Consider the following 25,851-nt stretch of genomic DNA (forward strand, 5'->3'; position numbering starts at 1 on the left):
ATTCTTTTCTCTTACAGGTTGTTTTCCATGGAATGTTGTTTGCTTTCATTTATCTAACTTTTCAGAAACGACAGGTCCTCTCAGAAGGAAAGGGAGAGCCACTCTTTCCCACCAAAGTTTCAAATATTTTCTTATTTATTTCAGTAGTGTTTTTTCTGGTAAGTTTCAAAACTGTTATGGCTATCTACTGTTTTTATTAAATTGGAGGCTTAAGTGATATGTCATAAATTAAATTTAATTTATCGAGAATGTCTGCTAATAGACACTTATATAAACTTGCCTGGGACAATTAATGTTTTAAAATTGAATGATTACAAAGATATTTATCTTATGAGTGAATTCAATATCTGATTTCATGAATAATTGGCTCATATCTTTGTTTTATGTTTGTAGACATATTCCATCTGGGCAAGTAGTTGTAAGAATAAAACTGAATGCAATGAAATGCATCCTTCTGTTTCAGTTGTGCAGGTAATTATATTATCTACCATATCTATGATTACATTAACACATATAGCTAATAAAGCCTAAAGTATTATTATAAATAATAAAGCAAATTCTAACTCATATTCACAAAGAAGAGAGAAGAGCCAAATTAATTGCCACAATAAGTAAGCATTTTGTGGAGCATGGATGCCTAAATCTCAGGCTGTGGACCATACTAATCTGCAGCCCATTGGGAACCAGGTAAATGGTTGGCAAGCACACCCTCCCCCATCCCCCTAGAGGCTCTCTGGAAGCCAAAAACGCCTTCCCAGAACCTCTGTGCAAGCAAAAAATCAGCTGGTTGGCATACATAGGCACATTGGAGCTGAGCTAGGGCAACAGCCCGCGTGCCAGCAAATATGGCTCTGCGTGCCACCTCTGGCACCCGTGCCATAGGTTCGCCCTCACTGAGGTAAGGGTTCATGTCACTTCTGCCTGAGGTGACATGATCCCTTACCCTCTACTTTCCTCCTCGATTCCCAAACCATAGTGTGCAGAGATAAAAAGAGAGCATTGCGTTTCAGGCAGCAGGCAATGCTGGTTGCTCGCCCCGTTTTTGGAATCAAAGAGAAAAGTGTTTTCGGCTGCAGTGCCAGCCAGAATCACCCACCGCCTGAAATGTCTCCCCATGCAATGTTTTTGGAATGGGGATGTGTGGGCAGCAATGTTCCTTCTATTTTTTCTTTGATGTGGGTATAGTGTCTGAGCGGCACATTTTTATGCCTGAGCACCTGAATTTCGTTCACAGATATCACCCAAGACAACAACAAAATCAGTGTTATTTGAAACTCAAAATTATGTTTATACTATTATATTCAATCAGTAGAATAACTTCACATTTGAAGTATGTGGAAAAATTCGTAATACAGTGGTACCTCATCTTACGAACATAATTCGTTCCATGACGAGGTTCGTAAGTAGAAAAGTATGTAAGATGAAACAATGTTTTTCCCATAGGAATCAATGTAAAAGCAAATAATGCGTGCAAATTCTTCAGGAAAATCCCAAATTTTTGAAGGGAGACGAACGGAGGGCAGGGAAAAGCAGTGAAAGGGGGCGGGTGGAGGAAGCAAGGCTAGCAGGGTGCTAGCGAAAGGGGGCGTGGGAAAGGAAGAAAGGCAAGTGGTCGCCCCTCCCTTTTCTTCAAACACACCCTTCTCCCATGTCTCTGGAAGGAGAGTCCAGCATGGGATTTAGCTCAATCTTATTGGTAGGAACTGAGTTTTAAATTAATATAATTAACATATTAATTAGGTACCGCCCCCTTGCTGCCCCAGTACCTCAGTTTTAAAAAAACTCAGTCTAGGATAGGAACACTGAGTTGCTTGCTCCTGAAGGAGCAATTTAAAATAAAGTGTATAGTAGTAAAATTTATGTTTACAGTTTTAATGTTTTTGCTTATGTCTTTAACAGGTTTCTACAGGATTAAGGGGTTTCTGCCCTCCGTGGGCAGCGCCCCCATCGTTCTCCTTATGGGGCCTCTTCTCTCCGAGAGTACTGCCCTGAAGAGGAATGTTGAGCCGAAGATCCCTGTCCTCCGTGGTCATATCTGGCTTTCACCCCGTGTGGGAGGGGTCCGCCCCCTACCCACTTAAGGGGGCAGCGGAAGGACTTCGCAGTCCCGATCTGCCTTAAAAAGAAAAGCCGCGCTTCTCAGCTGATGCCGGGGGAGCCGTCCCGAGCGCCTCACAGCTGACGGCTAATTACAGGTTTAAAAGAATGAAGCCGCTGAAGTCGGGAAGAGTGAAGAAGCCGCTCGAAATGCAAGCGGCGAGCGGGGGGGGGGGCAGAGTCGGCGATTTCGGCCGTTTATGAAGCCATGGAAGCCGCGCCCCCCCCCCTTTTTCCCCCCGAAGCGGCAATAACTTGCGCCCGCCATTTTGGGGCTTAATTGGCGCGCGGCAGACCTGACAGCCTCATTTTTGGCGCGCTTTGGCACCGCGCCAGGAGCCAGGCCGGTGTTTTACCCAGCAACAGGCTCATTGGCTAGGTCACTCACGTGCAGTGAGCAACTGCCGACAGCCATTACAGGCATTCACGAGTGGAGCCAAAATTGCTTTGAGAGTGTGTTTGGATACTGGTTTCAAGGAAATTTGTGAGTAAAGCTGCCCCACTTTCTGACAGGATGGCTGACCAGCAAGGGCAGGAGCAATCCCAGTCTGCTCAGGGTTCCTGCAAAAGCAAGGAGAAGGCCTCTTCTAAGGCCAAGGCCAAATCTTCCCAATCGTCTTCCTCATTAAGAGAAGCAGAGAGGAAAATAAAAGCGTTAGAGCAACGCTTGGATGCAGCATTAACTTCTCCAGCTGCAGGGGCCTTCCATATACCCCCATTTCAGCCACTTCCACCAGGGGGGACACTGCCAATGGGGGCCTTAGGCTCTGCCTCAGAAAAAGATTGGTCCCCCGACCGTCAGGCATTACCTGGCACAACTACACCATTGCCTTCACCTCAGGTCAGGCCAGAGAGGCCTGCCTCAATCAGCCAACCATTGTATGGGCCTTCTACTGGTCCACAAACAATTGCAGCTCCCTCGGCATCCTTTACCCCTACTGCTGCAGGGCTTAGAACCCAGGGTGATGTCTGGCAAGCCTTTCCACCATCCCTGCAGGACATGATTGCTAACATATATGCGCAGGGAATGGTGGCCGGTGCCCAGCAAGTAACACCTCCATTGCCACAAGCTTACCAGCCCAGGGATCTTTGGTCAGCACCACCGCCCCCTCCTGGGTTGGATTCTTTTGCGGGAGACACTGGCTTTCTGGAAGAAGACAGCGAGCATGGGCACAATGAACTATCTGATGATGATTATGCCTGCCCTGAACAGCCAGCTCCCGCAGGACTATTTAAGCCAACTTTATTTAGGCTGCTGTTGCATAAGGTGAAGCAAACCTTAGATGTGCCAGGGGCGAATGCACCTACGGATGCAGGGGATGGACTTAGGACTTCGGCTTCCCTGTGTAAGGAGCAACCTAAGGAATCCGAGAACGTGCCTGCAATGGAGATATTCTTGGAAAATATCAAACGCACCTGGCAGCACCCAGCAGCGGCACAGGGCCCCTCCATGATGGAGCGTCGCTTCTATACGTTCGACGAAGAGATGGAGAACCTGCTGCAATTCCCGCCAGTGGATAAGCCAGTGGCCACGCTGGTATCCAATGCTGTCGTCCCTTCGGAGACTGCGGACAGTCTCAAGCCTGATGAAAGACGGGCTGAGACTCTCCTGAAAAAGGCCCATCAAATGGCAGCATGGGCCCTGCGGGCGGCATCTACTGCATCCATTTTCAATAGAGCCTCCATCATGTGGCTTCAGGAGGTGCAGTCTAGGATGGGGCCTGAAGACTCTCGCCTCAAGCAGGACTTAAACAAGCTGCTAGCGGCGGCCGAGTTTTCCGCGGATGCTACCTTGCATGCGGCAAAGTTTTCTGCAAGGGGCATGGCTTCCACTGTCTCTTCTCGGCGCCTCCTGTGGCTTCGACATTGGCAGGCGGACGCCAAGTCGAAGTGGCGCCTGTCGTCTGCCCCTTTCCAGGGCACGAAACTGTTTGGGGAGGTGTTGGAATCCGTCCTTGTGGAAGACAAGGATAAGAGGAAGATCCTTCCCAGATCCTCTAGAAGGCAAGATCGCAGTAACACACCGTATCGACGTCGGCAGCCCTTTCGATGGGACCCTGCCTCCGGAACCACCCAGGCCTCCCGACCCTACTCACAAGGTCAATATGGGCAGTCCTACTCGTACCGGGGTGATAGGACCTACTTTCAAGGCAGGGGCAGGGGATATCAGCAGGCGAGACGCCCCTTTCGGGGTTTCAATCAACGAGGTTTCCGTGGAGCCAAGTGACTCCATAGGGCAGGTCCCTTTGGGGGGAAAACTCCAAAGGTTTTGTACCGCCTGGAGGACCACATCCTCCGACGCCTGGATCCTGGACACGGTAAGCCGGGGCCTACGCCTGGAGTTCCTTTGTATTCCGCCTACCCATTTTGTATCATGTCCAGTACCCAAGGACATTATCAATCGGACATTACTAGAGCAAGAGATTGCGCATCTCCTAGAGATTCAAGCCATCGAGAGGGTGCCAGCCCAGATGGAGGGCATGGGGTACTACTCCAGGGTCTTCATAGTACCCAAGTCATCAGGAGGTTGCAGGCTCATCTTGAATCTGAAAAATCTAAACAAGTACGTGTTATACCGCAGATTCAAGATGGCCTCCCTCCGCACGATCCTGGCATCCATCCGGCCCAGAGATCTCATGTCATCCATCGACCTGAAGGAGGCGTATTTACACATTCCCATCCACCCAGAGCACCGGAAATACCTCCGATTTTATGTCCAAGGGAGGCACTATCAGTACCGGGCGATGCCCTTTGGCCTCTCTTCCGCACCGCGCACCTTTACCAAGATCCTGGATTCGTTAATCGCCGCCTTACGGTCCCGATCAATAAGACTTTTAGCGTACTTGGACGACATCCTCGTATTGTCCAGGGATCGGGCGACCGCGCAGCAGGATCTGCGGGACACGGTAGCGCTGTTGCAGGAGCATGGCTTTACGATAAACAACGAAAAAAGTCATTTTTCGCCCACCACAATTATAACCCATCTTGGCTCGGTTATCGACACCACCTCCATGAGAGTTTACCTGTCTCCGGAGAGAAAGCGCAACGTCCAGGGCTTAGTCACCAAATTACAACATCAGAGGATGGTGCCGCTGGCCTTCCTTTCCAAGGTCCTAGGGACTCTAGTGTCGTGCGTGGACATCGTTCCCTGGGCACGGTATCACTTTCGCACGCTACAATGGACTTTACTTCCTTACCAAAAACGCCGTGTCAGTCACACACGCAGGTCAATTACGGTGCAACGAGGCCTGCGAGACTCCCTAAGATGGTGGAAGTCCCGGGCGATACATCAAGGGTCCCCCTTTGGTCACCTACAACACATCATTGTGACTACGGATGCCAGCCTCCTGGGTTGGGGAGCCCATGTGGACCATCATGTGACCCAAGGAGTGTGGCTGCCTCAGGACTTGGTTCCTGTGAATATCAATTTCTTGGAGCTAAAAGCGGTGCGCCTGGCCTTGTCGACATTCGCAACGCTCCTCCACGGGAAGCATGTGTTGGTCCGCACGGACAATGTTGCAACCAGGGCGCATCTCAACCACCAGGGAGGGACCAGATCCCTCAGGTTGATGGAGGAAACACAACTCCTTTTCGACTGGGCGGAGATCCATCTTGCGTCTCTTCACGCGGAGCACATTGCGGGGGAAGCCAATGTTCAAGCGGATTGGCTCAGTCGACAAGCAGTGGATCCCGCGGAGTGGAGTCTGACCCCACACCTGTTCCAGCAAGTGACCAAACGGTTTGGCAACCCACAGGTAGACTTATTTGCGACTTCCCGCAATGCCCAGCTCCCGAGGTTTTATTCCAGATTTCCCACACCGGGAGCCGAGGGGACCAATGCCCTGTACCTTCCGTGGCCAAAGGAATTGCTTTATGCCTTTCCACCAATACCACTTCTTCCAAGGGTCATCGAGAAGATCCTAGTGGAACGGGCGGAGATCATACTGATAGCACCACACTGGCCACGCCGGGCTTGGTTCGCAGACCTGATGGGGCTCTCGATAGTCCAGCCCTGGAGGATCCCAGACAACCTAATCACCCTCACTCAGGGAGCGATTGTCCATCCAGAGCCGCAGTGGTTCCACCTGACCGCTTGGCGCTTGAGGGGGACAGATTAAGAACCTGGAACATTCCTGAGAATGTCATCGCTACGATCCAGTCGGCCAGGAGGCCTTCAACGACTAGGATATACCAGGCTACGTGGGCCGCATTCACCGCCTTTTGCGAGGTCAAACATCAACGGCCACAGGATGCTAATTTAGTCTTGGTGTTGGAGTTTTTACAATCCGGTCTGGAGAAGGGATTGGCCCCCAACACATTAAGGAGACAGGTAGCGGCTTTGGCAACGATCATTCGATCTGAGGATGGGGGATTATTGTCCCACCATTCGTTGATTAGAGACTTTTTAAAAGGGGCTACCAATAGGCATCCCCCACCGATACGACGGTTTCCTACTTGGGATCTTACGACGGTGTTGCAAGCGCTCACAGCTCCTCCGTTTGAGCCGCTGAGAACTGTGTCTTTGAGGATGTTATCTCTTAAAACAGCATTCTTAGTGGCCATTACATCAGCAAGGCGGGTGTCGGAGCTGTCGGCCTTGTCTGTAAGGCCTGACCTTTGTACATTTCAACCTAATAGGGTGACCCTACGTTTGGACCCAACGTTCATACCTAAAGTCAACACCCACTTTCACCGGACACAGGAACTTGTCTTGCCGGATTTCTGCGTGCATGGATCACATCCATTGGAACTTAAGTGGCATAAGGTGGACGTGCGCAGAGCTCTTAAACTCTATATTAGGCGCACGGCCTCTTTTCGCAAGTCAGAGGCCTTGTTTGTATCCTTCGGCCAACATCGACTGGGTCTCAAGGTGTCATCCCAGACAATTAGTCAATGGTTGAAGCTTTGTATAGCAGAAGCGTACAAAGCATGTTCCCAGCCATTACCCAGTGGAATCACGGCTCATTCGACTCGTAGTGCCGCTACTTCAGCGGCATGGGCCACACATGCATCGATAGAGGACATCTGTAGGGCGGCCACGTGGGCCACCCCTACCACCTTTATACGGCACTATAAATTGGACACGTTTGCTTCAGCCGAGGCGGCTTTCGGGAGGAGAGTGTTGCAACGAGTGTGTGACACTACAGGGTCATGATTCAATGATATCCCTCCCTTGAACAGTGGAACTTGGGTATATCCCATGCTGGACTCTCCTTCCAGAGACATGGGAGAAGAACCGTTGTACTCACCTGAACGGTCTTCTCCAGGTCCTGGAAGGAGAGTCCATACCCTCCCATTGAACCATGGACAGCTGTTGCGTTCAGTTACTGTTTGTTGTTCTTGTTAAATAAATTCTGTTTATTCATGAGATTCGTTTTTTTAAAACTGAGGTACTGGGGCAGCAAGGGGGCGGTACCTAATTAATATGTTAATTATATTAATTTAAAACTCAGTTCCTACCAATAAGATTGAGCTAAATCCCATGCTGGACTCTCCTTCCAGGACCTGGAGAAGACCGTTCAGGTGAGTACAACGGTTCTTTCATTGCCTCTGCAAGCATTCCATTCTCCTTGCTTTCTTAATGCAAACTCTTTCGCTCTCTCCAAGCCGCCCCTCCCTTTTCTTTCTTCAAAACACACCCTTTCATTACCTCTGCAAGCACTCCGTTCTCCTTGCTTTCTTAATGCAAACTCTTGGCTCTCTCCAAGCCGTCCCTCCCTTTTCTTTCTTCAAAACACACCCTTTCATTGCTTCTGCAAGCACTCTGTTCTCCTTGCTTCCTTCACACAAACCCTGGCAACAAATGTCTGGAGGCGAGGCATCCCAGGAGGAGCAGCTTGGGTTCATAAGGTGAAAATAGTTCGGAAGAAGAGGCAAAAAAATCTTAAACACCGGGTTCGTATCTTGAAAAGTTTGTTAGGAGAGGCGTTAGGTGTTTGGAGTAACTTGCATACTAAGCTTTTAAAAAATGAGATATGTTTCCTTGATCAAATTCCTTCATATGAAGTTTGAAAATAATTTTTTGCAATAGAGCATGTGTCCCAAACTTGGTAACTTTAAGACTTGTGGACTTCAACTCCCAGAAAATATCTGGACTAACTATAGATTTAAAGCTTTTGCTCCATTGTGGAACTAGTTTTTCTTTCTCCTTTCACTTCAGTCTCTTTCCATGGGGCCCAGAGATGAATCATCTGAGGAAGGCAGCTGTATATACTGAATTAAAGAAATAAAAAGGCAAAAGAAAGTCCATATTTCCCTCCTGAACTGGCATGGAACACACTTGTAGAATTTAGCCCCCCCCCCCCCCAAGACTGAAAATATTCCCCGTCCCCCTTTCCCCACTTTGCTCTCTGCGCCGAACTTTCCTCCATTGGGTGAAGTCAAGGGAGACTCTGCTCAGAGACTGATGACATGGCAGAAGGGAGATTTCCAATTGGGCCTTTTGCTCCCAGTTTCTCCTTAATCTGAAATGCCCCCACACCCCCATCCAGATCCAGTGATTCCTCTTCTGGGGCTGGGAGCAGCAGTGTCTTTCTCCCCTCTCTCCAGGGTCACTTGTGGGGCAGCAACATTTCTCGGTGCACCTCCTGTTCCTGGGCGCCCTCACCGGGGGCGAGGTGGGCAGGAGCCAGACCCACATTGGCAAGGAGGCCTGTTTCCCATCATAACTGTGCGGCATTTCAAAGTGCTGCATGGAGGTTTATTATTTATTTATTATTTATTTATTACTTAGATTTGTATGCCGCCCCTCTCCGAAGACTCGGTTTCCTGTTGGCTGCACATCCGCGCAGCTTAGAGGGAACAGTGGTGGGCAGTAGGTGGCTCCGGCCGGTGCTGAAGCCCAAAACACTTTCCTTTCCATTCTAAAAATGGGGCATGAGGAGGCAAAAAAAGAGCATTGCGTTTCAGGCGGTGAGTGGTTCTGGCTGACACTGCAGGCCAAAAACACTATTTCCTCCCCGATTCCAAAAACGGGGTGTGCAGTCACTGCTGCCTGCCACTCGAAATGCAATGCTCTTTTTTGTTCTCTGCACGCTCCATTTTGGAATGGGGAGGAACATGATCGACTAGAAGAACAAAGCCTGAAATAGTAATCAAGATATTGAAATAACTTGCGTCTTGCAACACAAACTGTCCAGCAGTTCAGCACACATCATCACCAAAATCAATAAATTAAAATCTTCAAGTCAAGGTCTCAAGAAACCCAATTTGAGGAATCAGGTGGGAGAATCGTGAATCTCTGTGGCTCTTGTGTCACTTGGAAGTTGCTCTCTGCAAAGATGCAGGGATCTTGCCCAGAAGCCCAGCAGGCTTTCAGTGGGTAGGACTATAGGTAGAAGATGGGGGGGGGGGGGGCATCTTGGAGTGGAGCTTTTGGTTCCAAGTCCTTCTTCTTCCCCCATGAATATCATTTTCCACCCCACCCACTCCAGTTAAATACCCAGAACTGATTTTTCCCCCCTTGTTTTGCTCCCCCAGAATTAAGGTGCGTCCTATACTCTGGTGCTTCTTATACTCTGAAAAATATGGTATTGACACTTGTAATCCTTTAATACTTAGCAATATATGTGACCCTTGGAGAAGAAATTATTAGCTGTGTGCTGAACTCACCATGGCCTGAACTTAGCAATTTGTTGTAATCAACTTACGACTAATAGAGCCTCATTTTTGAGGGAAGTATTTGTAAAAATTTTCAGGTGTATGTTGTCATTTTTTATATGATAATATTTAGCAATTTGCTTATTTCTTGGTAATTTTTATGTTAACAGAATTTTAATTTCTTCTACTATTGGTTGTGTATCCTAAATGCATAGCATAAACTGACTCTATTATTTTACACGGTAATTTGTTTTTGTCTTTCAGATTCTAGCTTTCATCCTAATTAGGAATATACCTGGCTATCCTCGTTCAGTATACAGTTCATTTTTTGCATGGTTTGGAAGGATTTCTCTTGAGGCAAGTAGCACCACATAGTTGTAGTTTTAAAACTGAAAAGATGTTTTCTAAAGATGAAGTATAACCAGCAGGCCTTGTAACCTACATGGACAAGTGTACAAAGGTGGACAGTTTTGAAAGGAGTGTCACATAGCCATTTAACATGAAAATCACTAGGATCCTCATGTTAAACACTTCCTTTAGGCATCAAAGCCTCCCCAATGACTTGGCTGATGCTTCATTCTGTCATTGCAACAAACGTCACCACCTGGCTTATATGGTAAAAATAAGAGAACGTTATTGAGTTGTGTTAATACAACTAATGTTAGCAAAAGCAATAGCACTTAGACATACAGTGGTCCCCCGATTATTGTGAGGGTTCCGTTCCAGGACCCCTCGCAATGATCGGTTTTTCGCGAAGTAGCGGTGCGGAAGTAAAAACACCATCCGCATGCGCAGATGGTGTTTTTACTTCTGCCGCAGCAGCGAGGAGCCGAAGATTGGGGTTTCCCCGCCGCCCACGCAAACTCCTCGCTGCTGCCGCGCCCGCCACTTGTCTTGTCCGCCCACCGCTTGTCCGCCGCCTACCTGCCCGCGTGCCCGCCGCTCGCCCGCCCTTCGCCTGCCCACGCCGTTCGCTCGTGCCGCTTCCCAGCTGAGTCCTGAAGCCAGAAGGCAAAGGCGAACTTCCACGTTTGGCTTCGGGACTCAGCTGGGAAGCGGCGCTGGGGTCTCCCCACCGCCCACGCAAACTCCTCGCTGCCACTCGCCCGCCCTTCGCCCGCCCACGCCGTTCGCTCGTGCCGCTTCCCAGCTGAGTCCTGAAGCCAAACGCAAAAGTTCGCTTCAGGACTCAGCTGGGAAGCGGCGCGAGCGAACGGCGTGGGCGGGCGAAGGGCGGGCGAGCGGCAGCGAGGAGTTTGCGTGGGCGGTGGGGAAACTCCTCGCTGATGCCCGCCGCTCGCCCTCCCGCCAGCAAGAGGGGGAAGACCCAGGGAAGCCGCCCAGCAGCTGATCTGCCCGGCGCCATCTACGCATGCTTGGCCATAGAAAAAAGGGCGCGCATGCGCAGATGGTGTTTTGACTTCTGGGTTGAAAAATCGCCATATAGCTGTTCGCAATGATCGGGATCGCAATACCCGGGGGATCACTGTATTTACAGCTTCACAGTGCTTTACAGCCTTCTCTAAGTGGTTTAGAGACTGCATATTGCCCCCAAAACTCTGAATCTTCATTTTACCAACCTCTGAAGGAAGGAAGGCCAAATCAACCTTGAGCCAGTCGGGATTGAAATGCCGGCAGTTACCAGAATTAGCCTATAATACTGCACCTGAAGTACTGTTCCACCGTGCAAGGGTGAAGTTAAGATCCCGCGCCCCCCCCCCCCCATTTGTCCAAAGGAATTTAGATTTGATATGATTAGACTATGAATTTTTCAATAAAGCAGTTTATATTCCAGCTTGAATAAAAGTCGCCAACCCTTACTAGAGGAAGTTTGCTTTTTCATCAGTTGGTGGCATAGATCTGATGCTTTTCTGTTGTGGACATAATTGTAGTTGCGACCCTACTTGGACCGGGAGTCAGTGTTCACAGTCACTCATGCCCTCATCACCTCGAGGCTCGACTACTGTAACACTCTCTACATGGGGCTATTTTTGAAAAATGTTCGGAAACTTCAGATCGTGCAGAATGCAGCTGCGAGAGCAGTCATGGGCTTTCCCAAATATGCCCATGTTACACCAACACTCTGCAGTCTGCATTGGTTGCCGATCAGATTCCGATCACAATTCAAAGTGTTGGTTATGAAGCCCTTCATGGCACCGGACCAGATTATCTCAGGGACTGCCTTCTGCTGCACGAATCCCAGCGTCCAGTTAGGTCCCACAGAGTGGATCTTCTCCAGGTCCCGTCAACTAAACAATGTCGCTTGGCAGGACCCAGAGGAAGAGCCTTCTCTGTGGCGGCCCCGGCCCTCTGGAACCAACTCACCCCAGAGATTAGAATTGCCCCCACCCTCCTTGCCTTTCGTAAGCTACTTAAAGCCCACCTCTGCCGTCAGGCATGGGGGAATTGAGATCCTCTTTCCCCCTAGGCCTTTACAATTCTGTGCATGGTATGTATGTATGTATGTTTGGTTTTTATATTAATGGGTTTTTAATCGTTTTTAGTATTAGATTACTATACACTGTTTTATTGCTGCTGTTAGCCGCTCCGAGTCTCCGGAGAGGGGCGGCATACAAATCCAATAAATGAATGAATGAATGAATGAATGAATAAATAAATAAATAAATAAATAAATACTCTGTTTCACTAAGCTTACAGTATGTAGTAACAGTCCATGTGTTCAAATGTCTTCCAGTATCACTTAGTTCTAATTCTTGTTATATTTTCTTTCCAGCTCTTCATTTGTCAGTATCACATCTGGCTGGCAGCAGATACAAAGGGAATCTTGGTCCTTATTCCAGGAATCCCTATGCTTAACATTATTGTCAGTACTTTTATATTTGTATGTGTGGCTCATGAAATTTCCCAGATCACAAATGATCTTGCACAGATTGTTGTTCCAAAAGATAATGTAATGCTGCTGAAAAGGTTAATATGGGCATGTGTGTTTTTCTCCGGATTTCTCTTTTTATCATCTTTTCAAAAACAGTGAAGCTGTTAACTTCCATAAAACCCTTCAGTCATTGCTTCCACTTCAATTTATACCTCCGGAATCAAATTAAAATCATCTGGAATTACATACTCAGTCAACTTTATTTCTGTTCCTGGGGAACACAAGAAAAAAGAGCATAGGAAATATAATAACACATATATGTTGCCTAAGGATAACATCCATTCAGGAAAATGGGAATGCATTATATACAACTGTATGAGGAGGGGGAAAAAAAGATTTTTCTCTGGAGGATTATTTTGTTTACAAAGCTTTCTAAAATTAATGTACCAATCGAGTAAAATGAGCTCAGAAAGGCATCTAAAATGTTTTCTGGAAGCATTTCTTAAAATGATTACTATTTACATCCACTGTATGGGAAAACAAAACTGCTTAAGCTGCAAATTACATAACCCACCTCTTGGTAGCATTTTGAACTCCTGGAATCACATAGAGAAATCGTTGAAGACCATAAGGCGTCAACAGAATACTGCATAGAATCTGGGAACAAAATGTCTGTAGTGATTTATTTTTAATTTCTGGGTATATATATTATTTCTAGGAAACGTCTCAAGAACTGAGGGATAAAAAGACACTGAATCTTAATGTTTACAAGCTGCATTTCAGTTCAGTAAATCTTCAACAATTTATCTGTGCTTAGTGATTGACATTCACTCATTGAGCAGTCTTATTTTTCTTCCACTATTTATTTTTAATCAGTATTTTGAAGTCTCTTCAGTTTCAAATGTTAATTGGAAATTTAATATTTCCTGTGATTTTCTTCTGAATTCTCCTTTCTGGAATACTGCTAAGTTAATTTTACTTCCGTTTTTATTTTCTTTTTTTCATGAAAATTTCATGGGAACCAGAGAAGTTTTTATCTGATACATTTCTTCAAAGAAGTTGGGCATTTAGCTGTGATTGTTCTGTGATTTCTGTAAGAATTACTTTTTGGCTTAGGAAAAAGGGTTTTTTATTCAGAATTTGCATGGACTGCATGAGAAGTAAGGACAAAAAAATTACCTCCTCAAGTATAGGAATTTCAAAGCTATTTTACCAATCACTGTTTTAAAAGGGCTATGAAGCTGTTGCAATTTCTTTTTGAAATTAATATTTGCACAACTCCATGCAAAATAGGTAGTTCAGGAATAGTATTTTAAGGTTTAAAATACAAAATGCTTCATTATATTTTACATATACCTTCAAATTCCATTAATATTTAGCTATATTCTCATAGTAGCATTTCTGTTCCTATTCCTAAGCATGCTATGCAGATGTTAAATGCAATGTATAGTAATTGAATTTGAAGGAAATAGTGTTATTTAATCTGAAAAAAATAAGTGGCATATACTAATTCTGATATTCTAATTCTGGCAATTTGGAGTGTATTCCTGGGCAATTTGTAGTCAAAATAAGATTTTAAGTATTATTCAGGATCTTAATATTTGTGTGGAATATGTAGATTCCAAGATGCATATTCACATTAAAATTTCTTTCAGAATTTTAAAAACATATCCCTCATTGGCTTTCTGTCACTATCAGCTTCAGGACTAATTTTGAGAACTGGAGGTTTGTAGTGAAATTGTGTAATTTCCTATTTTTTGGCATTGAAAGAGCATTTCAAGAGACTTGGGGAAAGTTGTTTGGCAAAGAAATGTCTGCCTTTAAAAGAAAAGTAACAGCTTAGTAGGAGGTATGTTTATGGTATGTTCATTGGGGACTTAGCTTTGATATCAGTTGCAACATGTCCCTAATATGTCCTGCATGTTGCATCCAGTTTTAGCACTTGAAGAATGAATAGACGGTATTGTTTTCTATGCAAATGTGCAATTATAGGGCTTTTTATTTATTAGTGTGTTTTGATGTATGGAATTAGGAATTTGTAATTCCCATTGTAATAGATTATACTAAACAATGGGAAAGAAGAGGAAATCCCACTAAATAGGAATAGGAATAATAATAGTTTTCAAACTGTTAAATGTTTATTACATTAGCTTATTGTGTAAGTCCTGTGTTTATCTGACCATTTATTTCAAAAGGTGTAGAAAGTTTTGTTTTACCATTGATGATTTTTCATTTCTTTTCTTCAGATTTGTTTAACATGGATTTAATGTCTGGCAAGTCAGGAGTTGTACAAATGAGATCCCGTGAGAATTTTTGTTAGGATGGGAATGTTTCGTTATGTTATAATCTGAGTATACTATAGATACTTTATTTATCTGTTGTACAGATTTGGTTAAAGATTATTTTTAAGTTTGAAATATTGCACTTGTTTGCTATATATTTTTAAAAGAATATATTTCAAAGTTATGTGAAAAATATGAAGTAATTTAAGGTTTAAATAAATGTGATGTGCTTATTTTTGTACTAAAGGAGCATCAGTTAAGTAAAGGAGTGTTATGTTTGTGTGTGTGTGTTTTTTAAAAAAAATCTTTCTGAATTTTTTTTTTAAAATCCTGGCTTATCCTCTGACATAAAATACATGAAAATACTACAATATTACTTGTGTAATTCTTATACAAAATATTGCAAATATATTGTTAAAAATATATCCTCTCATAAAAGGCTCCAGTAAAAAATAGGACATCACTAATAATTGTTTTACTTATATCATTTAAAATCAATGTGTATCAGATTTATGGAAAAGGAAAATGACCTTGAATAGAAAATGGGGGGGGGGGAGGTTTGAGCTGCATTTTGATACAATGTTTCAATTTGATTAGTTACACAAAAAATTGAAATGGGCTTGAATATTATGATGGAACAAAGCTTGAAATATCTTGAATGTTTCATGTCTAATCAACAGCAACTCCTTTGTTGGTCCCTCCTAGCTATAGGAGTAAGAATGGTAATTGTGCAAAGTATTATACAAACACAAATTGCGCAAAACTATGTTGCTTAAATTTGGTTGAAAAATTAAATGGCTGTTAAAAAGTTTTATGTAAATTAACTACATCCCCACAGGTAGCTGGAAAAATACCTCTAGTTTCATATAAAAGATATTTCCACATTCTTCAACAAATCCTCAGGTGACTTGCCCAGTTAATAGAACAGAATGAATAAGTTGTTTTATCATCACAAATTTTATGATGTTTCAATTGGTCAGGTTTGTGTGGTTGTTAACAATAAAATAACCCCTTAGTAAAATTTGTCACAGGGTAAGATGGCTAAAATGGCTGCCCTGACATGTTAAGGTCAATTGCCTGCTTTAAAGAAACAGGAATCTTCAATCTTTTTGGGATGCTGAGAGCTTGAAAACTTGGCTCTATCAAGTTTGCCCAAGAGTTTCCAAAGGATTTAGAATCACACTGGAGGTGATTGATAGATTATCAATCTCCCCTCTTCTCATCCTTCTTCCTTCCCCCATCTTTTAGTTATAGCTGATAATTTTTACTTTTTTAAAGTGCTTTATTTTTTTATTATATTCATGTTTTTGTATTTTTTTAAAACAATGTAAGATGCCTGGAATCATATAGTGAAAATTGCAGAAACAAACAAGCAAACAAACAAACAATAATAATAGTGTATATCTTAGTTGTGGATCTTCATTTCATGATCCATTTTTCTTAAATTAGTAGTGGTATAATACATATATAATGTAATATAATAATAAATACATTTCTCCTTAGTTCTAAGTTACTTCTCTTCTTGGTTAATTTCCACTCATTTCTTCTTGTTCTACGCTTAGATGCTTTGGGGAATAGGTTGACTCCTTCTTTGTGGCAACCCCTGAGATACTGGAACACTGCTATCATGTCTCCCCTGGTCCTCCTTTTGATTAAACTAGCCATGCCCATTTCCTGCATATTCCCACAATATATTTTTCTTCATTTTATTATTTACATCTCCCTTCTATTTGCCAATTTTCAACACCACTTTTTTATCACTGCATTCATTTTTTGAATAATAATGGATCTATTCCAGTATCCTTTACTCAGCAGATCCAATTTATTTAGCAATTAGATGCCTATTGCTTCAGTTACTACCATTTAGAAACTGCAACAATTGAATATGAAAGGATATTGATGAAGAAACTACATAAGAATAATGCAAGTTCCTAGAATGCATTATGCAAAAAAATTCTAAGGTATCATGAGGTTTTAAAGATAGGACCCTCATTGGTTTGTATGAATGATTGGTGCTCAGAGGCAGCACCATCAGTATCTTATTGGACAAAATCAACTCATTCAATATTCAGAATCTCCAGTCAATTTATTTAGAATATGCAACAGAAGAATATGTAATATATTTCCATTTGGGGAAGGTCATTATGAAATTAGAAAGATTTAGCAAAATGCAATTTTAAAAAAACATTAAACTAGATGTAGCTGGAATAATGAAAAATAATGCTAAAGAAATCAATTTTCATTCTAAAAATACAGTATGGGATAATAGCACTAATATGAAATCAAGATTAGTGCTAAGAATATATCCTTAATTAACATCTAGTATTGGTAGCATACTGATTTAACAATTTCCATATAAAAAGCATAGCAGAAAAAGAATTGTACTAGCTCAAAATTTCCTGCAAAATGAGTTCATTAAATTAAAATGCAGCATGTTTTAATTTCACTTTTTAGTTTTTAACAAAACTAATAAAATCTTAATATGAATACTGGACACTTACATAGTACAAAAAAAGAATACTTTAAGAATATCTAGTTGAAATAATGAATAGCTGAGTGCCTTATAAATGTTTTAATTAACTAATATAAAATTAGTATTTTACAAATTTGTTGAAAATATCTGAAGTATAAAAAGATACAGTACATGTAATAATATGGAAATGATATTATTTGACATCAGAATATTTTCTAGACATGCATTAGAAACATTCATGTGTCAATGGAACAAATAAGGAAATGAAATCTTGTATTGGTGTTTGATTTAATTACAAATTAATTGCTTCTGTAAATTTTCTTTCTTCAGGGATACCATTTATCTGGAAATGACAATTCATAAGTGTATTAGATTTCAGAAGTTAATATCGTTTGAAATTATAGGATAATCATGAATATAGACTAAATTTAATAAGTAACTGATATATTAAACTGGTTCTAAACAGTTAAAATAGTGAATATTTGAAATTCGTACAAATAAAGACAAATGAGAAAGGAATTTGTAGCTCTTCATGTGTTTCTGAACTATGACTCCCAGCGCCTCTTATTACTGGCCATGCTGCCTGCAATTACTGTAAACTAGATTAGCAACACAAGGAGATCTGAAATTCTTTTATCACTGTTTTTCACCAGGAAGAGAAAAAAAGTGATACTAATGTAATACTTGCCTCCAATCTTTGAAACGTTGTCATGCGAAATTCTCCTTTTGTCCCCGAAAGCAGTAATAAAAATAAATAAATTGAATACAGATCTTACACAAATGAATTCCTCTCATAATTTTCTAGAGGGATGGCCTTGAAAGTTTGTTGCAGCAAAATCTAGAATGTGGCACCTTGAAGACTGATGAACACTTTACAGTAGCAAAGATTTTTTAGTTTAACCTAGATTTATCAGTTTTATGAAGTATCCAACTGTATGAAATGGCTTATATTGTATAAAAGCTTAAAGCTTAAAAAGTATAAAATTACTTTTTAAAATACTGCTCTTAATTTCTTCTTCCTAAATGAATATTCTATCTAGTTTTTGCAATTTATGAATCATGTGCAAAATGTTTCACATAAACTTTTACTTGAGGAGCACAACTGGATTCAGGTGGCTTTCCCAGACCAATATTGGGATGTTTTCCTTCATGTGTAGGATGAAATGGAGCTATTTTGTTCCAAGGGAAGAACCAATAAAAATCCCATAACAGTAGTTCACAAGATAAGGGATGGGAGAAAAGGCATTCAGAAAGATCAAGAAAATGAGCAAGCTGATGGAATATATGCCATATTGGGACATTATGTGCAGCTGAAAGGAGGGAGGGTGCTAGTGGGATTTGAGTTGGTAAGACATTAGCAGCAGTTCAGGCAAGAGAGGGCATGAGTTAGTGTGTGGAATATGACAACTGGGACACACAGAGACAAAAGACATGACTTGCACAAATATTAAGCCCATCTGGATTTTTAGCCAAATCCTTGAAAAATCAAGTGTTCCAGGTTTTGGCTTTGCAAAGTCGTACCTGACCTAAAATGGTTCATATGAACCTCCAGGTTCAAAATCAAACGTTTTCCTTGTGGTCTGCATAGCCCAAAACTTAATTTATTTGCCTGTTTCCCTGCCTTCAATTTTTAGACAGAAAATAGAAACAACCAATAATTCTATTTATGTTAACATAATTGCATTTGAATGCATTTTGATAATTAACAGTATGCAAATCTCCCCATCTCTTCATATTCAGCTCTACGAATGATAGTCCAAGAGTTAATCCAATACTGGATTAAAGGGGGGAAAAGATTGCAATAAGTTTGTACAGTAATAGGGATCTCAAAAATTTCCTGCATAATATATTCATGTAATATGTAGCCCATTTTGAATTCTCTGTTGGTGAACTGAAACATACTTCTGTTAGATACAGAATCCAGGGCAGGACTAGTTGAATCTGGTTGCAGTCCAAAATGTTATAGTCTACTTTTGAGTGTTCTCTTCTGTTCTAGCTATATAGTTAGATGTTATACTATTTTTCTTTTGGGTATTAAACTTATATTAGGAGAGGAGAGGAAGAAATACTTTTGTCTCTATTTGTCTTAGTTTTAGTTGGATGGTGAGATGATCTGGCTAGAAAGATCTTGGAGAAAAATAGTAAGCATTACAGAATGCATGGCACAATAAGGATATTAACCATCCTTAAACAGATGGTGACTAAAGGGTGAACTACAAAAGAAGAAACTGCTACAAGGGATTTTGACTAAACTACCAGACTGGGTTTTTTCTTCAAAAAAGTGATCTGGGCAGGGGCAGACAAGACAAACCAGGCTGGGGAAAAAAGATTGTGGTTTTTTTCTATCATACTGTGCTTTGGTTACCCAGAATGAATGCTACTGCTGTTTCTTGTAGATTCTTGCATGAAAATTGGACTCCAAGTTGGTGAATGAATGTATCATATTCAAATGAAAAGATGATGTAATGTTGAAATTGTATTAAAGATATGTGTTCTTGCATATGTACTATTACTATTATTCACAAACAAGACATGAAAATACAAAAAGTATAAGTACTGATTGCTTTGCTAACCTGCTACTTAGGTGATTCTATGAACTGTATGTGCATTCTTAATGGAGTTGAGATTCTAGCGTCTTTGTGTTTGTAAGTGCTTTCAACTTCAAAGATATTTTGGAAAACCCCCAATCAACAAAATGATATCTACAGCTAAACTCAACAAGGTATCATCAATGTATTGAGTTTTTGCTATTACTGTTATTACTCAATAACCTACATGGCTCATATAGCTGGGTATTCTGGCAGATCAGTAGAGAACACGAGACTTGTTCTAAATCTCATTATTTTCTAGAAATAGATAATCAAAAACCATATTTGTATTTCACTTAACCAACCTAGTAAGAAACATTTTTTCCAAATTTTGTTTAATTTGAACTATAGTTAGTCTGAAATGGGGTTGTCAGAACTTCTGGAACACAGTATTTTGTATGACTCCATACAATTTCCATTTTTGGATACATTTCATTCTTTGATAACCTGGCTCATTTAAAAAACATAAAAATCACCTTCTGTTTGTTGCTGAGGAATCGGAGTCTGATGAGGCAGGTTCCTATAAATAATAATTTTAAAACTTTTAATATACTATTATGTTTCTAAACAATAAATGCCATTGTTTTGCCTTGTTATATAATTTAGAATCTATAAAAATAAGCTCCATTTTCACTGTAAGGTGGTTACAGTAGCAGTTTTCTTCTATACGCATATATACATGGCAGAAAATAAATGATATTTATGTGTAAAATGACATTAAAGGCATATTTTAGAAAATAACCTAACATGATCATAATTCTCTAAACAGAAAATATTATATTGTACAATTGTTTGCTAATTGAGAATTTGACTACTATGCCTGCTTTTAAAAATAAAGTTCCTTCCAAAATGGGAAAGTCTTATGCTCTTGTGATCATTCTGCTGCTCTTTGTATTTCTTTTGGTTTATTATTTGCATATCACTTTTCTTTTTATCAACATGTTATCAATATTTACCAGCTGCTAAGATACATATGCCAAGTAATCGTATATTTTATGAAATACAGTACTATCTAATCCCTTAAATGTAAATTTTTCCCATTTTTTTTAGTTTTTATTTTGCAAGAATAGCTCTTTACTGCTTTTCTTTAAACAGAAATTGTAAAATACTATCACCCAGCTCCCATTAAAACTAGGAATAATTGCCCTCTAGCTATTCAAAATAAGGGCTATTCTACTTGTAGACAATTAGTAACTTTCATTAAAAACATACTGTAGCTATCAGTTGACTTCTGAAAATCCCATGGGCAGAAAACACACAAATGGGTCAACAAACAATTCACCCTAATTTTTCATTGGAGGCACAAATGACAGGCTCAATTTATCCTACTTTAGATACATTATGTCAAGGCCTAGCACTCTGCAGAAGGATCTAATGCTGCAAGGGTGGTAGAAAAGAGAAGAATAAAATGACCAGGTGCAAGATGGATGGTCTTAGTTGCAATAACATTGGATACATGCTTGGAAATCTTGAATGATGGTGTTAGAGACAGTTCATCATAGAGAAAATTTATCTGATTCTTAGGAATTTACACCGACTTAATGACACATAATAAATAAATCATCTAGGCTTATTAACTTATAATTTTAAGAACTTTTTGCTTCTGGGCTTATTTCATTAACATTGCTAAAAAAAAATCACTAGATGGAATTTAGTATCACAAAATGGTACATATTTATATATGTCTTTGGAGAGGGGCGGCATACAAATCTAATAAACTATAACTATAAACTATATTTAATACCTCTATTGCCTCTCAATAAACATAATCTTTAGATGGTGGTGGGCTACTACCGGAACAGCTAATTGTGTGCAACTCTGCGGCTCTGTAGCGCGAGTGTGGGATCGAGTGCAATTTTGCTTCCCGCACCTGTGCAGGTAGCAAAATCTCACACAGGGATACTCTTGCGGGCCCATTTTGGTGAGGGTTATTGCTTCCCTGCCAGAACAGCTAATTGTGCGCAGTTCTGCGGCTCTGAAGCACAAGTGCGGGATCGAGCGTAATTTTACTTCCTGCACCTCTGCAGGTAGCAAAATCTCGCACAGGGACACTCTTGTGGGCCCATTTCGGTGAGATTTTTTGCTTCCTCACAGGTTTTTTGCTTCCTTGCCTGCATGCATGAATCTGCAAGATTTTGCTACCTGCACAAGTCTGGGAAGCAAAATTGCGCTCAATCCCACACTCGCATTCCAGAACAGCGGAGCCGTTCCGGCAGTAACCCACCATCTATAAATGTCAAAGATGAGCTGCAAGAGCTAGCTCTGTGAAGTACACAATGAACAATTCTGTATACATCATTCAAGGTCCTGAAATATCTAAAATCTTTGGAGCAACTTAATATGCGATAAATAAAATTGTAATGAGCATAATTAAAGCTCTCTTCCGAGAATATCTTTCCACTAAATCATATTTTATTTTCCATCTTTTGCTCGTTTTGATCATTGTTCCCTATCACAGACATGCATGATGTATAGCAGTGATGGTAGTACCGTGTTTCCCCGAAAGTAAGACAGTGTCTTACTTTCTTTTTACCCCCAAAAGCCCCACTACGTCTTACTTTCGGGGTATGTCTTACATTGGAAAAAAATTGAAAGGGTCGCGTTCCCGAAGGCATCTCCCCAGAGTCCAGAAGGGCAGCCGCGGGACAGGAGCCTCGTGAGCCCTTTTCCAAGTTCAACCTCAGGGCTCCAAGCGGCGTGCACGCGTGGAGCCGCAGACGCATGTCAGGGAAGCGTGTGTCTGGAGGGGAGGAGCCGCTCTGCGCAGTTGGGCAGCCCCACCTTCCTGCCGGAAAGGAACCAGGCAAAGGAGGGCGCAGCTCCGGCCGCTCGCCTTGGAGCCGGTCGGCCTCACTGGCCGCTTGCAGCCGAGCCTCGGCAGGACTCGGTTGCTGGGAGGAGCGCCTTCGCTGCAAGCCGCCGCCCGCTCGGCTCGCTTCGGACCAGCGCCATCCTTCGCTTTGCCAAGCCGGGGAAGAGGCAGTGGCGCTGGGGCAAGGCGAAGGCGAGGGGCGCGCGGGGAGCTTGGAAGCGACGTCATCAGGCTCCCCCCCCGGCAATACCCCCGTGTTTCCCCGAAAGTAAGATATATGTCTTACTTTCGGGGTACGGCTTATATTAGCCGCCCCCCCTGAAACCCCCGATACGTCTTACAATCGGGGGTGTCTTACTATCGGGGAAACAGGGTACCTCAAATCAAGTTAAAGAATAAATCACCCTTGTTTTAAGACATTAACTAGTCAGACATCATATACCATAGATATACTATCTGATAGCATATCTTACTGATGGCAGCTATGATTTATCTGAAAATGATATCATAAAAATCTAAGATACCATTGGACAATATTAGGAAAATTGAAAGAGCATATATATGTTAAATATGTTAATACGGAGTGAAGCCTCGGACAAAATGTTTCCCTCAGGTCTGCATTCCAGGCGGAAGACGACAATGGTTTAAAATCATTGCTCCACGCTAATGATGAAAGTAGAACAATCTTTTAAGAGAGCTGTTGGACTCTCCAGGTCAGTCATTTGTACCTATCTCCCTAATAAAAAGCAGTAGTCACTATACCAATGTCCTGCCACTTCAATTAAATTCCAAATTAACAGTACAGTGGTACCTCTACTTGCGAACTTAATTTGCTCTGTGACCAGGTTCTTAAGCAGAAAAGTTTGTAAGAAGAAGCAATTTTTCCCATAGGAATCAATGTAAAAGCAAATAATGTGTGTGACTGGGGAAACCACAGGGAGAGTGGAGGGCCTCCTAGAGAGGTCCCAAGGAAACGTCTCCCAGAAGATTCCTAGAGAGGCCCCACAGAGGCTTCTCCCCTCCTTTTCCGGTTACAGGTTTGTAAGTGGAAAATAATTCTTGAGAAGAGGCAAAACAAATCTTGAACACTCAGCTCTTATCTTGAAAAGTTCTTAAGTAGAGGCGTTTGTAGGTAGAGATACCACTGTACAGTGTTCCCTCGATTTTCGCGGGGGATGTGTTCCGAGACTGCCCGCGAAAGTCGAATATCCGCGAAGTAGAGATGCGGAAGTAAATACACTATTTTTGGCTATGAACAGTATCCCAAGTCTTCCCTTAACACTTTAAACCCCTAAATTACAATTTCCCATTCTCTTAGCAACCATTTAGATTATTACTCACCATGTTTATTTATTAAAGTTTATTTTAAAAAATGTTTTTTAAAGGCAGACAAAAGTTTGGTAATGACATATGATGTCATTGGACGGGAAAAAACAGCGAACTATTTTTTAATTAATATTTTTGAAAAACCGTGGTATAGACGTTTCGCGAAGTTCGAACCCGCGAAAATCGAGGGAACACTGTATATATATGTTCTTTAATCCTTTTGTCATCTGTGGAAGTATTTCTGAGAGACATATTCAGTTCTTCTTCAACTATAAACACTATTGTAATGTAGGAACTCATGAGCCTCTTGTCCTTTAGATTACAGATGGCTCAACACCTGAAGCCATTTGTTCTGTGGTCCTAGAAAGTAAGGTACTAATTCAGCCCATTACACAGAGAGAGACTGCTTGTTGCTTTTTGGAGAACCATTCTCCGTTTGCTTCACTAGAAGCTAAGCAATAAGTATCTCAGAAATAATAACAATAGAATGGCTTCTGGCCCTGTACGGAGAAAGATACCAACGCTTTCTTAAAGGGATGAAATTAGACAACCAAATGTTGTTTGAGGTCCTATTAACTGAGTAACAATTTTCTTTAAAAACCCTGTAAGTTTTGTTTCAGAAACAAACAACAACAAATAGATTACAAAAATGTGTTCTACGTACAAAGCCGAAATTGTTCTACAAGTGCCTTTCCCATCTTTTGCACATTCTAGAAGAGTTGGAAATAAAGTTTAAGAATCCTCAGACAACATTCTGAAAATGTACTTTCAACACCATTAGGACCACAACTTGGCTGAAGACTTCATCTTATAAGGTAATATTATAATAGAAGTTTTGTAGTGAAAAAGGTTAGTAGATGTCTATCAAAATTCAATTAAATTGCTCACTTCGAGCAATCTGTATTGATACTTACTGTTGTGTCTGCATCAGCGGCATGCTAGTATTGTCATAATTGTCTGGGTGAACTGGCGGTACAATCTCACCAGTGACTGGGTGAAAAACAGGAAGTGTTGAGAGTGGCCATGCTATTTCTCTGTTTTTTGCCATCTCCCGGAGTTCTTTTGTGGATTTCTGAATTGCACTGTGATGGACTAGTTGGATACTATGTAAAAAGAAAACATTTTTTATTAAATAGACTTTATCATAATGATTGATGTAAAAAAATAATTTAAAACAAATTATTGTCCAATAAATTCAAAGATATGATCAGTATAAAAAATTACTGAATGTTATTTTGGTGGCAAAAGTTTTTTACACCCAGGCATGCGTGCACGCGCACACACACACACACATACACACAGAGGAAATCATGACAGTTGTGTCACAATTTCATAGCTATTTCATCATGAAAACATCTGCACCAGTTTCTTCTGGGTATCCCATGGGCTTATAGGAAACTGCCAGGGAACAATGAAAATGAGGCTCCCGTGACTGCAGCTGACTGTGTTAGTGCTGAATAGCAGTAGTGCAGCATCACTGATTCAGCAACAAAATTCCTGAATTTTATTACTTTGGAAGTAATAGGTCCTTGCATTCTGTAAGTTAGTCCATTTAGGGAAAGTTTTGCCTGATGATGCAGTGTTTTAGGGAGGGTTACAAACAGGGGTGGGCTACTGCCCAGATGGGGGGGGCAATGCTGTGAGATAGCGAGATACCCCAGAACACCCAATTTGCACTGAAAGATGTTGAAAGAAAATGCATAACAGTGTGGTAGTAAACCTTTTGGTAGCCCTTCACTGGTTACAAACCATCAAATATATACGATCATTTTAATGGTATATAGATAGATAGATAGATACACTCACTGAGAGAGATAGTCCTCATTTAGCAATTGTCCTTC

At 41.7% G+C, this 25,851-nt stretch overlaps 2 protein-coding genes across 6 annotated transcripts in view; one reads left to right on the top strand and one right to left on the bottom strand.

Annotated features, from left to right (window-relative positions):
* The window catches only part of CASD1 (CAS1 domain containing 1), a 55,899-nt gene extending 40,717 nt beyond the window's left edge, over positions 1-15,182 (top strand). For all 3 annotated transcript variants that reach the window (XM_070726697.1, XM_070726695.1, XM_070726698.1), the window contains exons 16-19: positions 18-158; positions 394-471; positions 9,961-10,053; positions 12,431-15,182. In XM_070726697.1, the coding sequence (XP_070582798.1) occupies positions 18-158; positions 394-471; positions 9,961-10,053; positions 12,431-12,688 (570 nt within the window). In that variant the 3' untranslated portion in view covers positions 12,689-15,182. The remainder of the gene's footprint in view (positions 1-17; positions 159-393; positions 472-9,960; positions 10,054-12,430) is intronic.
* Positions 15,183-16,878: 1,696 nt separating this feature from the next.
* SGCE (sarcoglycan epsilon) overlaps positions 16,879-25,851 on the bottom strand; it is a 48,757-nt gene continuing 39,784 nt past the window's right edge. For 2 of the 3 annotated variants that reach the window (XM_070726700.1, XM_070726701.1), the window contains 3 exons: positions 24,925-25,113; positions 20,349-20,392; positions 16,879-17,627 (listed from right to left, as the gene is read on the bottom strand). In XM_070726700.1, the coding sequence (XP_070582801.1) occupies positions 17,611-17,627; positions 20,349-20,392; positions 24,925-25,113 (250 nt within the window). In that variant the 3' untranslated portion in view covers positions 16,879-17,610. The remainder of the gene's footprint in view (positions 17,628-20,348; positions 20,393-24,924; positions 25,114-25,851) is intronic. The other variant, XM_070726702.1, reaches the window with a different exon arrangement.

Source organism: Erythrolamprus reginae, chromosome Z (assembly GCF_031021105.1).
Source record: "Erythrolamprus reginae isolate rEryReg1 chromosome Z, rEryReg1.hap1, whole genome shotgun sequence".
Taxonomy (NCBI): Eukaryota; Metazoa; Chordata; class Lepidosauria; order Squamata; family Dipsadidae; genus Erythrolamprus; species Erythrolamprus reginae.